Here is a 17,302-nt window from a genome sequence, read left to right on the forward strand (position 1 = left end):
CTGTCAATAGATCCTCCCAAATTTTACACATTTCACCTTTATATTAAATTGTCATTATAAACGATTACTGTTCTGACATAAAATAAGCAATTAATTAATTATTAATTAATTAACAGTGCTGCTGTACTCCACTGGAAGTCCATTTATTAATCTAATTTACTATTTATTAATTTTTTAAAATAGGCCTTTACAAAGCAAAAGCATAGTTGTTTATTTAAAGATTATTTTCTTTAAAAAATACTTGCATTAACACTTCCAAAATAGTATAGTTAGCCTACTAAAGTTATTGTCAATACATTTAAACAGTGCTAACTTAGCATATGTGATGCCATAAAATATTTTACTGGTGTCATAAAAATAAATTATTAACTATGTATAATCGTATTTTATTTATAATATAATATTTCTCTGATCTAAAATTAATAAACTTGGAACAAATTTCGATTTGTAGTAACGAAAAGTCATGCTTAAAAATAAGACCGCCCTTCCTTTCGGTACTTTTGTATGGGAGCGCGACTGATGGGCCTTTTATTTTGACATACAGAATTTCAGTGAAGGCTTCGGCGTAATTGACGGAGGCTTCACGGCGGCCGAGGACCGTTCACAACAAAGGCGAGAGGCAGATTTTTATTTAGTCAACACAGTTTCATCAGATAACCGCTAAATTATTCAGAGTCAGAAATAGAAAAAACGACCGCTATCGTCGTGCTAATTGGGTAAGTAGGTTATTTAGATTTTATTGATGAAATGACTTGTTTGTAACGACATGCAGTAGGATTATTAATACGTTTATGTGTCATAACAACAAATCGACTAGTTGACAGCGGTTAAATTGCGTTTATTTCTTAAAGTTATGCTTGTAAACTGTATCTCTCTCTCTGATGTAACATCTTGGTTTATAATGACAAGTTGCCAAGCTAACTCAGTTATCATGACTGATCTGAACATAAGCGAGCTAGAAAAAGCGGACAGCTCATGTATTGATTTTATAATTAGAAGTAAGAGATGCGCTTTTATGCGCAATAAGGAATGCAGGGAAAATAAACCACCCAGCTATTAAAACAATCGCTGAAAACACGCCCCGGTGACTATTTTTGTCGATATAAATAATGTTTTGCAGTACATGACAGCACAATCCAGTGGTGATTTTCTCGTGATTTGAGTGTGTATCTATGTAATGTGTATGTAAATGGCAGAGGCTGTAAACACGTCGCCCTGCCTCTTCTAGGAAATCGACGTTTGGCTATAAACAGCGCAAAGAATCTGGAGCAGCACACACACAGCAGCTGACTTCCTGCATGCCGAGCATTTCACTCTCCAACTGGAGAAATTAAACGTTAACTTATCTTAATACCCTTACAAAAGTTACCATGGTAACCATAGTTTCCGCTCCAAAATGCCATAGTTACTACAGTTATTGTTGCTACTGATAAGCCATAAAAGATTTAATATGAGATCTGCTTCAGATTGTGTTAGTATTTTTCAGTCTTTTCTGTCTTTTAAAGGTGCAGTCAGTATTTTTTGCTCATTTAAAATGTACACGTAAAGGTAGCACTTTTGAGAAACTTCATAAAAATGATGCACATCCACATGAAAAGAAGGCTCCAGATAAATCAGGCTTCTAGAAAAGGCTATTTTATTCTACATGGAGTGGGTCGCCCACTTGTGGGTGCTGCCATGCTGACATCACATGACTAGCCTTATGCAATTGAAAGAGATGCCAATAACAGATAAAAGTTTACTTTATATGTTTTACAAAACAGACATATTATAAACAAGCTAGCACAAATCAACAAAAATTATTAAAAGTCCATTATATGGATGCGTGTAGTATGAGATGGAGAAAAGCAATGCAAAACAAGAAACAAACAAGCTAAACAAAAACTTATTATGTGCACTTTTTTTGTTAAGGATTTTGAAATGTCTATAGTATTATGGGAGTAGCAACTGTTTTATGGTGAAAACTATGGTTAGCGTGATATTATCTTGACAAGAACATTAAAATGCCCTGCATATCTGGGGCACTTTGATATAAAAAAGAATAAAATTATGTGTGTGTTAAGCCATCATAACCGAGTGGCTTTCTGATTTCCAGATGTTTAATGATTGACTGTGGTTTGGTTTCTTATATTTGTGTATATTTTGCAATGGAGAAGAGATTGTTCATTCAAAAATGAAAATGATGTACTCACCCTCTCTTTTTTTCTGTGGAACATAAAATAAGATATTTTGAGAAATGTCTTGGTGTTTTTTTTCCCGATACAATGGAAGTGAAGTGAGTGGGAGTCAAAACCATGGTTTGGTTACTGACATTCTTCAAAATATCTTCCTTTGTATTTCACAGAAGAAAGAAAATGTCTTGCGGGTGAGTAAATAATGACAGAAATAAAATTTTTGCATTCACTATCCCTTTAATGGTGTGACACCCCTCTTTAAAATATAGTTCACTCTTATCGCTCTATATAAGCCAACTCAAGACCACCCAAAAGAGGTTAGCCATGAAACTAGGCCAGTCGAGTTGTGTTTTACCCATGAGGTTGCCTGTCTGTGGTAAAATTGAGTCTGTTTTTGTAAATGGCTCTATTTATTTTTTTCTGCCGTTGAGATACTATACCCATAATGCCAGTGTAAATATGAATACAACTGACACCTCAGGTGTCCATGTTGACAGATGGCATTTGTGGGGGCATAACTTTTGCCCTGCTGAATCCTGCCCCTCGACAGAACCTGCTCGCAGTAGGCCGACAGCAGTTGGCGGAGGGAGCCGGAAGCCCCTAGTGTTCCTGGAGGAAGTCTGTTTCTTTCCTCACAAGCTCCTGCAGAGAGTGAGTCAGTGTTGTTGAGACAATTAACCGTCTGCTTCTGATCCAAGACCTGTTTTAATTTCTCCCTCTGGAAGGTTGACAAGGATTTGTGTAGATGCGCTGGTTTTAGGTCAGCTCTCAGAGGTGTCTATGCTCTTACAGGTCTTCTAAAGGGCACACATGTGAAGTGGGACATGTTTAACATCTGCTTCTGTCAGGCCTCTCCTGTGGTTAACATGTGACTTTGTTTTGTAAGTGCTGTTTGGTTATGGTGGCGAGTCAGTTCGCTCCTAAAAAGCACTTCAGGCCTGTTCTTGCAGGTTTTGACTACACGTGGTTGTAAAGATTATAGATCTTCAAATAGGATTTATTTATTGTAGTTTTGCACAAAAACATGCCCTGTGGTGGATTTAGATTTTTCCGATATTTACTATGACCATGTATGTACACAATGAAATTCAGTTGTTGTCAGTTTGCCTTTTAGAGCTTAATCCTGTTCTGTACACACACAATTCAACTGCATTCTACAACCGAATTAAAAAATTCAGGTAGTGACAACTGCATTTACAAAAATTTGTGTGTACCTGAACAACTAGTTAATGATGTATTTAAACATACATCAGAGATCTTTCTCTATTCTGTATGCGCGGTACAAGAAAACCACAGGGAAAGAGGCTTGACTCGTACGTGTTGCCAGATCTTGTTAGAAACAACACCAAACAAGAAGAAGCCCGTAATAAACCGAAATAAACCCAAATCCTCTAGATTGAAAATGAGACCAAAACATTGTGATCCGCAACTTCCCGCTTTAACTCCATAAACGTAATTGTTTTATGACCCAAGCCCAAAAATGCTTATATTAAGGGGACATGGCAACATTTCAAAAGAACGCTTTGCAACGCAGCCTTCTGAGCATAAACAAAACACAAGGCTCTGTTGACAGTGGTTTAGTCAAAATTGTAGAACATAACTAGTCTTTGGTCGCTGTAATATTACTTCCGTCAAAAATAGTGGAACAACCAAACACCAGAACATTGGAATTATTGCAATTTTAGGAGCGAGTCGTGTTCCGTACACACACAGAACGATAATTCAGGGGATTCACTCACATATTTAAATGCATTTGTCACTTTACAGTGTGTACTTGGCCTATATCAGGGGTATCCAGTCCTGCTCCTGGAGGGCCACTGTCCTGCAGAGTTTAGCTCCAACCCCAGTTAAACACACCTGAACCAGCTAATTAAGGCCTTACTAGGCAAACTAAAAACAAGTTGGAACTAAACTCTGCAGGACAGTGGCCCTCCAGGACCGAGTTTGGAAACCTCTGGCCTATATGATGGAGATAATGCCTATACGATAAAGTTCTCTGTACATTGAACACATTGTTCGCTTCATTCTTCTTCCCAGGAAGCGCACCATGTCAGCTATTTGCGGGCCAACAGGCTGAAGAGGTCTGATCGTTCTGGAGAGCTGGAAAGCGAGAGATGGGGAACACAGCCACCAAGTTCCGTAAGGCACTGATCAATGGCGATGAGGTTCTGGCCTATCAGCTCTATGAGGGAAACCCTCAGTTCAAAGAGTCTCTAGACCCCAACACCTCATATGGGGAACCGTACCAACACAACACCCCGCTCCATTATGCTGCCAGACATGCCATGACACGCATACTCAGGTAAGACATGGTTTATCCAGTAATATTTAGCATTTTGGTATTCTGCTTTTTTATCTCTAGCAGTCAGTGGGTCAATGGCACTGTTTTGGAATCCATTAATGTATTATTTTGTAAAAATTTCATTAATTTATTAAAATACATTTCATACAATGACTTGAATACACCTTCTATGATACACTTTCAATTTCTGAATTAAAATTAATTTTGATATTTTTTGGGGCCATAAAATAAAACATGTCAGGGTGATATAACTGAAGTATTTTGGCATAGTCTTTTATAATTATTTCATGAAAAATATGATATTACTTTTAGGTTTATAACAATTGAATCTGACACACTCGTAGGCCTTCTGTCAGGCTCCAGGCATGATTTTATAAATGATTTCCTTGGTTCTTAAATGCTTTCATACTATTAGAAGTACTCAAATCATGTACAATCACATTCTGCTGTTTGTCCTGTCCAGTTTGAAACGCTTTGGCCTAAAAAGTGAGGAACTTTAGAGGCCAAGCTTTGAAAGTTATTTTAAGGCAAACCAGCTGTTTCAACTACAAATGTGCTGAAGATTCTGGGTCTGAATCAGCAGACCAGTGTTGCTCAATTTATAATTGTTGGAAAGAGACTTCGGAAAGTTATGTGTTCTATCTGGGGGGTGGTGTGGTGTCAAAATAACTTACTGTATCATCAGAATTTTAATATGGATACACCCTTAAAATCTGTTTCTGAAGCAAAACTACTAAATGTATTTACCATTCCCAATATTTAAGTGCTTTTTACCATTTATTTGTGACTTACCATGCTATCTTTTTGCAGGTCCTTCCTCTTCAGCAAGGATGGGAACCCCAACAAACGTAACGTGCACAATGAGACCGCACTGCATGTGTTGTGCATGGGCCCGCATATCCTGCTATCTGAAGGGGCGCTGCAGCCGCGACTGGCCCGGCCCTATGAAGATGAACGCAGGCGGGCTGAGTGCCTCCAGATGATCCTAAAGTGGACTGGTGCTAAACTGGATCGTGGTGAATATGAGAGTGCAGACGTCAGTGCCACCGATAACAAAAAGAACACGCCATTACACTATGCTGCTGCCTCAGGGATGAAGACGTGTGTAGAGGTATGTAAAACACATTGTAGTCTAGGTGCATGTATCTGTCAAAATGTGCATGTGAACTGACACCGTTTTTCTGACCCAAATCATTCACTCATTCACTACTCCCTATATAGTTAACACTATATAGAGAATAGGGAACAGTTTTTGGGACACAGCACTTGTCTACACCGAAACAGGTATAGCATGATACTAAGGGTACGTTTACACGACAACAGTGTACTAAAAACTGAAAAGTTTTTCCTTTGCTTTTTCGCATCCTCGTTCACACAGATCTGCGAAAACGACAAAAAAAACCCCTAAAAAACTTGCATGTCAGGCCAGTAGTTGGCGATGTCACTTTGTAAAGAAACACTACACGCCTATAGACTGAACAGGTAATACACATGCGCACAACGTTTGAAACTGTTTTCAAAAGTTTGCATTTTCAGTCCACCAAAACGCTGTTGTTGTGTAAATGAATGGCCAAAACGCATACAAAGTTTTCTGTTTTTAGTTGAAAACGATATCGTGTAAACGCCCCCTAACATCTCTCTGTATAGGCAGATCGTAGAGACATTTTAATTGTTCATGATCTAATATCGTCATATCACATATATAGACCCCTGACCTGGAACATTTGGAAATCTTGAATGAAATGTTTGTTTTGACAATAGAGATGATTTAATCATCTGTGTGCAGAAGCCTAAGAAATCCATTCAAAGAAAATGAATTCCTAAAAAGTGTGCATGTTTACTGGGTAATGCTAACAATAAGTTTCAATGAGGTTAATATTAGTTAATGCGTTAGGTATCAATCTAACATTGAAAAAAAAATTTTTTTTAAAGCTAATGTTAAATAAATATACCATTTCATTGTTAATTCATGTTCATAACAGATGAACTAATGTAAACTAATTTAAACAACTTGAAATGTTAAAATATATTAGTATTTATTGAAATTAACATAATTTAGGTTAAAATGAGATTAAAGGGGATCTATTATGCACTTTTTCAAAGTTTTGATTTTGTATTTGGGGTCTACTAGAATAGGTTTTCATACTTGATTTTTCAAAAAACAAAAAACATTATTTTTAACATATTTACATTATTGCAGCACCTCTGAAATGCTCTGTTTAGTTCCGGTCTCTATGAAGACCCTCCTTATGAAAAGTGCAATGTTCTCTGGTTGGTCAGTTGGACCAGTGTGTTGTGAACTGACATGGACATTTGTGTTAACTAACTATAACAAATAGGGGTGTAACGATACATCATTATATCGAGATATCGGGATATAAAAATGTGACGATATGTATCTTTGATGTAAACGACATGACTCGTGATATACTCGAGTTAGTTTTTTCCAAGACTCAGCCAATTCACCCATAAATGTAAATTCTGTCATCATGTACTCATCTTCATGTCATTTCAAACCTATAAGAGTTTCGTTCATCTTCCAAACACAAAAGAAGATATCATTTATGAAATCTGAGAGATTTCTGTCCCTCCATTTAAAGTAAATTCTCCTAAAACTGAAAATATCTTTAAAAAAAAAAAATAAATAAAAAAAATAAAAAAGGTCATAAAGGCATTGTAAAAATAATCAATTGAGCAGTCTAATCCAAATTCAAGTCTGAGGAGACACGATGGCTTTATATGATTAACAGATTTACAGCGACGCGCATACTGTAGTAAACACGGACATTCAAATGTTTGCGTGACGCGCGAAAACATAAGATTGAGTAAATGAAGAGAGAATTTAAGTTTTTGGATGAACTAATAAAGTTTGGGAATAGTGATTTTGACACGCTTTGTGATTAGAACTGTCACTGAACATCTGAAGTGCATATGTGCTAAAGCGGCACTCCTCGAAGTGAAAGCATAATTTAACTCGCCATATCGCGTTTTTAGTTTTAGTAGTATGATGATTCAAAGCATTTAGATTGCTTATTCTTGTCATGTAAGTGCATCAATCTGTGCTGGTGGCTTGTCTGTGTAAAAGAGATTCAACCAATGCCTACATTGAAAGAGCGAGTGTACTGCGTTACAAAAAATTAAAGTTTACAGAGTTTCAGTAATAGTACTACATTAAACTACTATATGTTGAATATAATGTATAATAATGCAATGGGGGAATATTTGTGGGTCCTGATAATGCCAAATGTCTGATTTTAGCAGTAAAATAGGCTTACATTATTTATATTTATAGCATAATTCTGCATTTTCAGATTCAGAATCATGATTATTTTTATTCTGGTGTCACCATTGTTTTACTGCTTTAAGAAGTTCTCTCTTAGGTTTAAGCTATCCTAATTCTAATTTCATGTTAAAATTCAGTTTTTTTTGTTCAGTGACACCTAGTCAGTTGTTAATTTACATACAGAAGGTTCAATTAAATTTTGGAATATTGTAAATTCTTTATTAAGTTGTATGCAAAACAAAGTTATTGAAAATTGTTAATGTACTTTGGAAATAAAACAGTTATTTGAATTTCATTTTTAAATTTTGTTCAAAATATCGTGATACGTATCGAATCATGAGCTGAGTGTATCGTTACACCACTAATAACAAAGGTTAATAAATGCTGTAAAATATATTTTTCATTGTTAGTTCATGTTAGTTAATGTATTATCTAATTTTAACAAATGAGACCTTATTGTTAAATGTTTCCGAACATTATTGTAAAATCTAACCGTTTTGTGTTTTGAAACTTACTGGAATGGATCCTCACTCCTTTACCTGAACTCAAACACACATTTTTCTTCCAGATCTGCATTTCATGAAAGAAATGTGTTGATATTTATGCATGAATGGTACAGTATGTTTTCATAGTTCAATGAACTCTTATCTCAAAAAATCCAGGAAAATTTGATTCCTCACATCATGACCTCTTAAGTCTAATGATCTTTCCACTGTATAATAACAGCATTTCGCTCTTGAACCCCTCTGCAGTTTCTGGTGAAGCGTAGTGCAGACCTGTTTGCGGAGAATGAGAACAAGGAGACCCCATGTGACTGTGCAGAAAGGCAGCATCATAAGGAGCTTGCGCTCAGTCTGGAGTCTCAGATGGTCTTCTCCACTGACCCCCATGCTGAGGATATCGAGGCAGAGTATGCAGCCTTAGACCGCAGGGAGGTGAGCTCTCCAAATAAACTCTGGAATTTCTGGACATAAACATTGGCCTCAAGCCCTGATGTCCAGATGTGACAGATTTTAACCTGCATTTTTTTTTTAAACCAATAAAAATAAAAAGAGTTTGATACAGATTACTAAATACTGATTTCGGTATGACTTATTAATTAACATGTAACTCTGTCTGTGTTTCAGTTTTATGAAGGTTTGAGAGTGCAGGACCTCAGGAGACTGAAGGACATGCTGATAGTGGAGACGGCAGACATGCTGCAAGCTCCTCTCTTCACCGCAGAGGCTCTTCTTCGGGCTCACGGTACGATTTTGTCACAAGATATTTTGACTCCATTGGCAGGCCCAAATTTAATTATGGTATGTTGAAAGAACTACATTCTTATTGGTAGTAGAAAACTGGGTTTTTCTGAGGTCAACCCTCTACAATGCGTTGTAAATCACGTGCATGTTCAACCAAATTTCACGCTAGGCGACTAAAAATGTCTTTTAATAAGCATATTGTACGATTTCACTCACCTGTGTTTGAGCTAAAAGGCAAAAAATAAGTTAAGCGCAGATGTAATTTCATTGCCTGCTGAGCTTTACACACTATCGCTTGGCTGAGAACACCCTCTGTTACTTTCTCTCACATGCGCACTCAACTGAGAGAAAGAGAGAAGCTTACACATGCCAAGTAAAGAGAATTGATGTGCTAGATCTAAATGCAGGGCTCGACAATAAGGACTGCCCGATGGCCAAGAGTTGATTGAACTGTCCCGTTCAGGCCAGTGCTGCATAGTCATAAAAGTTTATCATTTGCACATTTTTAAGCCTTGCCAATTTAAACATTCAAGCGCAAGGAGACAAAAAGAAAAAAAGAAAATTAAATTTTGTACCCACTCACTGTGTGAGAAGTTTTGTGTGCACACATTCGAAGCGTGCACCCAGAAAGGTGCGTCTGACAGCACGTGAATACTGAATTGAGTTCTCTTTCACATCTTCTTGCACTTGAACGGACAATTTCACACTAAATTTAGTCAAAATGCCCATCTTGGTGAGTATCCTAGTAAACATAGTCGGTTATGTCTTAAAGGGTTAGTTCACCCAAAAATGAAAATTCTGTCATTAATTACTCACCTTCATGTCATTCCACACCCGTAAGACCTTCGTTCATCTTCAGAACACAAATTAAGATATTTTTGATAAAATCCGATGGCTCAGTGAGGCCTGCATAGCCAGCAGTAGCACTCCCTTTTTCAACGGCCAGAAAGCTACTAAAAACACATTTAAAACAGTTCATGTGACTACAGTGGTTCAACTTTAATATTATAAAGTGACTAGAATACTTTTTGTGCGCCAAAAATAACAAAATAGCGAATAGTGATGGACGATTTCAAAACACTGCTTCATGAAGCTTCGAAGCTTTGCAAATCATTTGTTTCGAATCAGTGGTTCAGAGTGCCAAAATCCTATGATTTCAGTAAACGAGGCTTCGTTACGTCATAAGTGTTTTGAAACTTCAATAGTTCATGTGACTTTGGCAGTTTGATACACGTTCCGAACTACTGATTCGAAACAAAAGATTTGTTAGGCTTCAAAGCTTCATGAAGCAGTTGAAATCGCCCATCACTAGATATTGTGAAATAAAGTTGCTATTTTGTTATTTTTGGCGCACAAAAAGTATTCTAGTCACTTTATAATATTAAAGTTGAACCACTGTAGTCACATGAACTGTTTTAAATATGTTTTTAGTAGCTTTCTGGGCATTGAAAAAGGGAGTGTTATTGCTGGCGATGCAGGCCTCACTGAGCCATCGGATTTTATCAAAAATATCTTAATTTGTGTTCTGAAGATGAACGAAGGTCTTACGGGTGTAGAACGACATGAGGGTGAGTAATAAATGACATCATTTTCATTTTTGGGTGAACTAACCCTTTAAGTAAACATAAACAGTCAAGAAAGACAACGCATGTGTAACAGTATCAGTATGTTAGATCTGTCTTAAAGTGACAGCAGCCTAATATTCCTGCTGCTGTCTTGTGTTTTTAATATTAATCAAACAACAAAAGACAAAGAAAAAATCACTCGCTGCTCTTGAGTGAATAACTTTTGTAACTTGAATAAGGATTCATCTATGATGTCATCTATGATGACAGTTCAGTTTAAAGCAAACAATCTATGAAAGGTGCGAATAGATTGGACTGACATTTAAGCATTTTTTTTTTCTCCATATTTTCATTTAAAATCTGCTTGACTCAAATTTGATGGGCCATGTAATTTGGTTTAAATGAATACAATGCTCCTGACTTTTATTTATATGATGCTTCTGACTATTATTTAACAAACAAACATACAAGGGGTGAGAAATTTGTAGAACTTTGTGTGGGCTGGCCGTTTTAATTCTGTGTAAATATGCAGGCATATGTTCAGTGCAGGTTTACTTATAAGGTTCATTCTGATGCAGTTCTTTAAGTTCTAACTCATGAAAAATATAGCTTCATGCGCATTTGAAATATGTATGGTATTGTCCCTGGAGAATTTCAATAAACTGTAAGGTATTTTGCTGTACAGTAAATCTAAAAAGCATTTGTGATCTCCGAGCAGACCAAGATTCCTTCTCCTTAATTTTACAAGAGCACTCATGTTTAGAGCTGCTAAACTCTCTGGCACAAGACTCATAATTGGATCAGTGCTTTCTTTAATAATCTCCAATTATGTGAGCAGGCTGTCTAGCAGGCCTTGTTCCAGATGACTACAACCCATGGGAGAAAAGGGCAGAGCTCTGATTCATGTGCGCTGCTATTATTGCCACAGCCTCTCTGGAGACCACCAGCTGAGGCTCAAATATGCAGTCTCACCTTCTTTTAATCTTAAACCCAAATTCACACTTTTGACTCCTAAAACTGATACTAAACACAGTAGAGTACAAACAATTGGGCTAGCCGGTGTAATGCATTTTGGTAAACCTTGCTTCTTTCTTTGGAAGTAAGGTTTATTTGGTTGTGTTTATTTATTTGTTTCACCTTGGACTATGGACTGTTATCTGTCTTTTGCTATCTGGACTGTCTCCAGGATTTCCTCTGCGAAATGGCATTTCTTATCTTTTCTTACCCTAGCACTCTTCATTGATGCTGACCGAGAAGTTCATTCAAAGATATCAAATATATATGTGCTTTTTTTTATGTCACTGCTGTCCCATTGTGTATCCTTGAACAAGAGGAAGAGGAACCTTTGTTCTGTTTGCAGAAAACTGGAGCTTGGAGCTTAAGAATTTAATGTCTTAACACTTATTATGGATTGAATGTCTTGACATGCGTTTTAATAGTTACTTGTAATTGCTCAGCTATTTTTTTTAATTAGCCTTAGTCCTCTGGCAAATACCTTTTTTAGTTGTTTTTTGTTTAATCAAGTCTTAGATGACTAAAAGTCTGGGAATTTTAAAAATTCTGGGAAAGTAATCAGTTTGATCCAAAGATATGAACATTAAAAGATATGATCCCACCCTCCTTGCAAATCGCTGTCCAAAGCCACGCCTCCTCCAAAACACGGAACCCGCACACACAGCTGCTCTCCGCAAAGCGTCACAAGAGACAACGTTAAACTACCTCATGTCTCAGATAACATAATATTACAAAAATAATGAACTCAAACTACTTAGAGAGCCTGTACCTGACTGTTGCATATTCATTTCGGTGTTGATACTGTTGACATGGAAACGCATAATTCTGAGTCTGACTCAGTGGAGATTGCTAAACTCTAACATGTATGTTTGTCTGTGTTTTCAGATCATCATTGCCTTTTTGCAGCCCTTTTTGCAGCCCTTTTTGCACAGGCTCATGGGTGCCAGGTTTTTCGTTGTAGTTTACTTTAATAAAATTACCTAGCTAATAGCATGCTTCACCTCCTTTTTGTTCCTCACATATGGAAGTATACCAGCATTACTAGCAGGTTTAATATGATGACAATCAAGTTCTCTCATATCCTGTGGGAAAACAACCTACTGAACATCTGGTTATTTATTTTCCACTCAGAGGAACAGCCTTGTTGAAATTGTTGAATCATTTGTAAATTCCAGCTGATTCAAAGCATTTGAAATGTGAAAGAATGTATATTTTTAGAACTGGTGTGACTCCTCATGTAGTTGTTTTTGCCAAGCACACTGACCCAAGTATCCCTTTGAAATTTAGACTGGGACAGGGAGAAACTCCTGGAAGCTTGGATGTCTAACGCTGAAGACTGCTGCCAGCGCTCAGGTGTTCAGATGCCCACTCCCCCGCCTAGGGGCTACAACACCTGGGACACCCTTCCCTCACCCCGTACGCCTCGCACCACTCGCTCATCCATCACCTCTCCGGACGAGATCAGCCTAACCCCTGCTGATGATGATCGCTCGCTGGTGAGGGATCAGATTTCCTTATAGTGACTGGTAGTTAATTCTATAGCTTCTTCTGTGGAGATAATATGCAATAGTTTGTTTTTCATCTCTCTGCAAATTTGTGCAATCATGTAATGCAATTTAAATGCTTTAGTGATAAATTCGGGTGGTGTAGCAATGGTGTTAGATTGGGGCTACTGAAAGTTTGTAGGTTCAAATCCCATAAATTGGATCAATGTACTGCTTCCATTGTTCCCCTGAAAAACCTCAGGTTGCTCCAGGCCTGAAATAAGTGTTGTATAAAGATAACAAATGCAAATTTTTCTTTTCAAAATCTTGTTTGTGCTACACAGTGCATTTCTATAAAGTTATTCACACTGAGGTCGAAAATTCACCTGCAGATAAACCTGAATTATTATTATTATTTTTTTTTTTGCGTATGAAAATATTTCTCCAACATTCTTTCTCCATATTTTACATTTTGCATTCGCAATATTCTATTCATTTGCATTTGCAATATTCATTTCATATGCATTTATTCAATAAAAACAAGGACTGTTAAAATAGGAACATTTAAAAAAAAAAATTAAATTTAAAAGATTTTATTATGAACATGTTAATGCATACATTTGTTTTTTTAAGATAAGAAAAAAAACAACAACTTAATGTATAAGAATTGGGTTCAAAAATTAGTTTGGACATATACTCATAGTCATTGTTGAGGGTAACGCATTACAAGTAACGCAAGTTAAGTAATCAGATTACCTTTTTTAAGTAACTAGTAAAGTGACAACTTTTAAATTTACAGTAAAATATTTGAGTTACTTTTTCTCATTTATTGACTGACCGCTCTTCTATCCTCATGTTGAGAGAAATCAGGAGTAATGTGCAGAGACGTTGTGTGCGCTGTATAAACATGGTTATTGTAGCTCTAGACTAAATGCGAGCAGGCATTTACTCATCACACTTGCACAAAACAGATTCAGTATTCCTCAAAATGAATAAAAACAGTGAAATGCAAACTCAAAACATTACACAAACCTGCAGTAATTAAATGTCAGATGACACAAATATACTTTATGTATTTAATCTCACTTTATTGACCATTGTCTTTGCTGCTGAACTTTGATGACCCAGTTTAATCATACAAATAAGCAAAAATGACTTTAGATAAACATCACATTTGTGTTTCATTTTTTTTTTTTCTCAAGTAGTTGGCTGCATCCGTAATCGTACACTCTATTGAGTAGGTACTTATTTTGAAAAACTTTGAAAATAGGTACTTATTTCGATTAACTTTGTGAGCGCAAAAAAGCATGTTCTATATAGTATGAATGTGTGTAGTATGAATGTAATCTGGTCCGGACATACTATATTCACCATCTTGTCATTATCATGTGACCTACCAGCTTCAGTTGCGTTGCTTCACTGCCATTCACAAATTCTCTCTCGTAACCTCATGGGATAGTAAAGTGTACACTTCCGAATCTCGCCGGAAGAAGTGTGAATTCAGACATACTTCTTTTGCCACATACTGTTTTTTGCCAGATATACAGTAGGGAAGTATTCCATTTCGGACGCAGCCAAATTGTTGAACTTTCTTCTCCTGCGTCCTATTCTTTTGCAATCCAGAATGGCAGAACAGCAAGGTACAGACTGTACAGGTGTGAATTCGCATTTTCTTCAGCCTGACGCTTATTCATTTCACTTTTGGTGTGAAATAGCCTTTACATTTGGCAAAAATGTAACTTTTTTTTATTTATTTTTTTATTACAAAAAAACAAACAAGCAAGCCCAGCCCAGATGAGAAAAAGTAATGCAAAAGTAGCGTAACACATTACTTTCCATAAAAAGTATCTGAGTAATGCAATATTGTAATGCATTACTTTTAAAAGTAACTTCCCCCAACACTGTTCATAGTAAAATATAGGAGTGTCTATTTACACCATATTCAGATAGCCTTTGCTAACAAGGTGGGCTATTTACACTAACTCCCCCCACAATTGTCTGATTGAGCCAGACAAAATTACAAAATAAATCCAACAGGTATAACGGCCGACCCGACCCGAATCTGCCTCAGTTTGAATCTGCCTTTTTCAGAACTCATTCTTCTCCATTTTTCCATCAAATATCAGCTCTGAGAGGCATTTATTTTGAATAAAAATTTAAGAAAATATACTGAGAAGTGGAAATAAATTGCCTAATAGGTATAAAGTTTTTAATGGGTCAGGTTGGGGTAGGTGTTGCAAATAACTGCCAATATATTTGCATATATAAGACACATGAAAAAGGTACACTTCGACAGCAGTTTCCTCAAAATAATCCAAACAAAATAATCCAAACACACAGGGAAATAGAAAAAACACCAAAATCGAGTAACCAAAGGCAATAATTATATAATTTATACTTTATGGACATCTCGCTCTTTTTTTTTTTTTTTTTTTTTTTTTTTTTTTTTTTAAACCAAGGTTTGGCTTCTGACTTTCATTGATTAAATTTCAATATATAAAAACTGCAAATCACTTTAGGTCAACTTCAGATCTGTTTTCCATAAGATTTTTTTTGCTGGAGTTAGTCTTGAACTTGCTCTTCCTTCATCCTGTGCTTCTGATTTGCAGACATTGGTTTAGTATTAAAGCACCTTAAGTTGCTTTTGGAGCTTTATCTAAAGGCTGGGACACACCATGGGCTAGTTTTTGCGGTGTGTTCTTCATGTCGGCTTTAGTCCGGCCGATTTGAGCATGTTGAATAGCCGTCGGGAAAAGAAATTGATTGGCAGTTTAGCTTTGTAAACCAGTGCACAAGAAGAAAAACGAAAGTGACAAAGTTTGCAAATGCCAAAGACAAGAGGGCACACAAAGAAGGTGCTCATAAATTTATCTACATCTTCATCTTTTGTAACATTCCAATGCGTGAATATTTTCATAACGGCATGGCTGTGTGTAGCCTAATTAATATAAGTGAAGATAAAATGATCAGCATGATTCATATTTAAAATAGTAAGCGAGCGCTGCTTTGTTTACGGTTTGTATATTTGCATTCATAGTTCACGTTCCCTTTTTTGAATGACAGAGAACTGTCATCTGCTATTGTGGACGTTATTGTCTCTCACGCAGGTGCAGAATGTACATACTAGTTGGCTGTCAGCTGGTGTTTTTGCGGTGCGTTCAAGCACACCTTTTTTGCCCAGACGCAGCTGACGTGAGCTGACACCGTCGGCTTTTGTCACTGCTAGTGCTTTGATGTCGATTTGGTGCGTACCAGTCTTGAAATGACAAATTAGTTAAAAAGTAAGCTGATTTTGACACATACTTACCAGCATATCACCCAGCATTGTCTATATTTTTCCAAAGACCTTCAAAATGCTTTGTGAAGTAAGTTTGGTTCATGAGCGATCGGAACAGTCTCAGTATGTTGTAACAATCAGCTCTTTCATGTGTCAATAAAGAAGACATTGTAGTCTAAAAACGGGTTCCTTTTGGTGCATTATCACCACTTTCACAAAGCCACAGTCTACACCAAAAATGAACTTGATAATCATTAAATAGGCATGAGGAGTTTGGCTAAATTTCTTGAATAGTGCTGTTTGTCATGAGATGAATCAGCTAAATGTGATTTTTATCAGACGTTTATTATTCTGATCCATGTTATACTGCTTCATCTGTGTATAATGTATTTTATGTATAGGTATATAATGTAGATGTGCTCTTACTAAGGTTGTTTTGTTCTCCGCTTTCAGTGCGGCATTTGTATGTGTGCAGCCTCCATGTTTGAGGAGCCTGTTGATATTCCATGTGGTCACGAGTTCTGCAGAGCATGCTGGGAAAGGTGAGTTTTTTTATTTTATTTTATTTTTATTAGAGCCTTTCAGCATTTTAGTCGCATTACAATCACTGTCAGTTCTCACTACTGCTGTAATATCATGTAACAGTCAAATGTACGTTGCCCTTGGCAGTTTTCTGAATCTGAAGATCCAGGAGGGGGAGGCCCATAATATCTTCTGCCCAGCCTATGACTGCTTCCAGCTGGTTCCTGTTGAGGTCATTGAGAGCATTGTGTCCAGAGAGATGGACAAACGTTATCTGCAGTTTGATATCAAGGTATAATTACATGATCAAATGCACATTACTCTGAATTATGTGGATAGATGTCATTGTAATTGTATTATTTTGTGATATCGTGAGTTAAACATGAGGATAAATTAAGCAATACAGCAGTCAGTCAGCATTAGGCCAGAGTTTTGAT

General features: G+C 36.7%; 1 protein-coding gene across 3 annotated transcripts in view; it reads left to right on the top strand.

Annotated features, from left to right (window-relative positions):
- Positions 1–536: 536 nt before the first annotated feature.
- ankib1b (ankyrin repeat and IBR domain containing 1b) overlaps positions 537–17,302 on the top strand; it is a 31,909-nt gene continuing 15,143 nt past the window's right edge. The window contains exons 1-9 of one of the 3 annotated variants that reach the window (XM_051865291.1): positions 537–716; positions 2,672–2,825; positions 4,212–4,476; positions 5,287–5,587; positions 8,512–8,694; positions 8,887–9,004; positions 12,870–13,078; positions 16,797–16,885; positions 17,013–17,157. In XM_051865291.1, the coding sequence (XP_051721251.1) occupies positions 4,289–4,476; positions 5,287–5,587; positions 8,512–8,694; positions 8,887–9,004; positions 12,870–13,078; positions 16,797–16,885; positions 17,013–17,157 (1,233 nt within the window). In that variant the 5' untranslated portion in view covers positions 537–716; positions 2,672–2,825; positions 4,212–4,288. The remainder of the gene's footprint in view (positions 717–2,671; positions 2,826–4,211; positions 4,477–5,286; positions 5,588–8,511; positions 8,695–8,886; positions 9,005–12,869; positions 13,079–16,796; positions 16,886–17,012; positions 17,158–17,302) is intronic. The other 2 variants (XM_051865292.1, XM_051865290.1) reach the window with 2 other exon arrangements.

This window comes from Ctenopharyngodon idella, chromosome 16 (assembly GCF_019924925.1).
Source record: "Ctenopharyngodon idella isolate HZGC_01 chromosome 16, HZGC01, whole genome shotgun sequence".
In the NCBI taxonomy this organism is placed as follows: domain Eukaryota; kingdom Metazoa; phylum Chordata; class Actinopteri; order Cypriniformes; family Xenocyprididae; genus Ctenopharyngodon; species Ctenopharyngodon idella.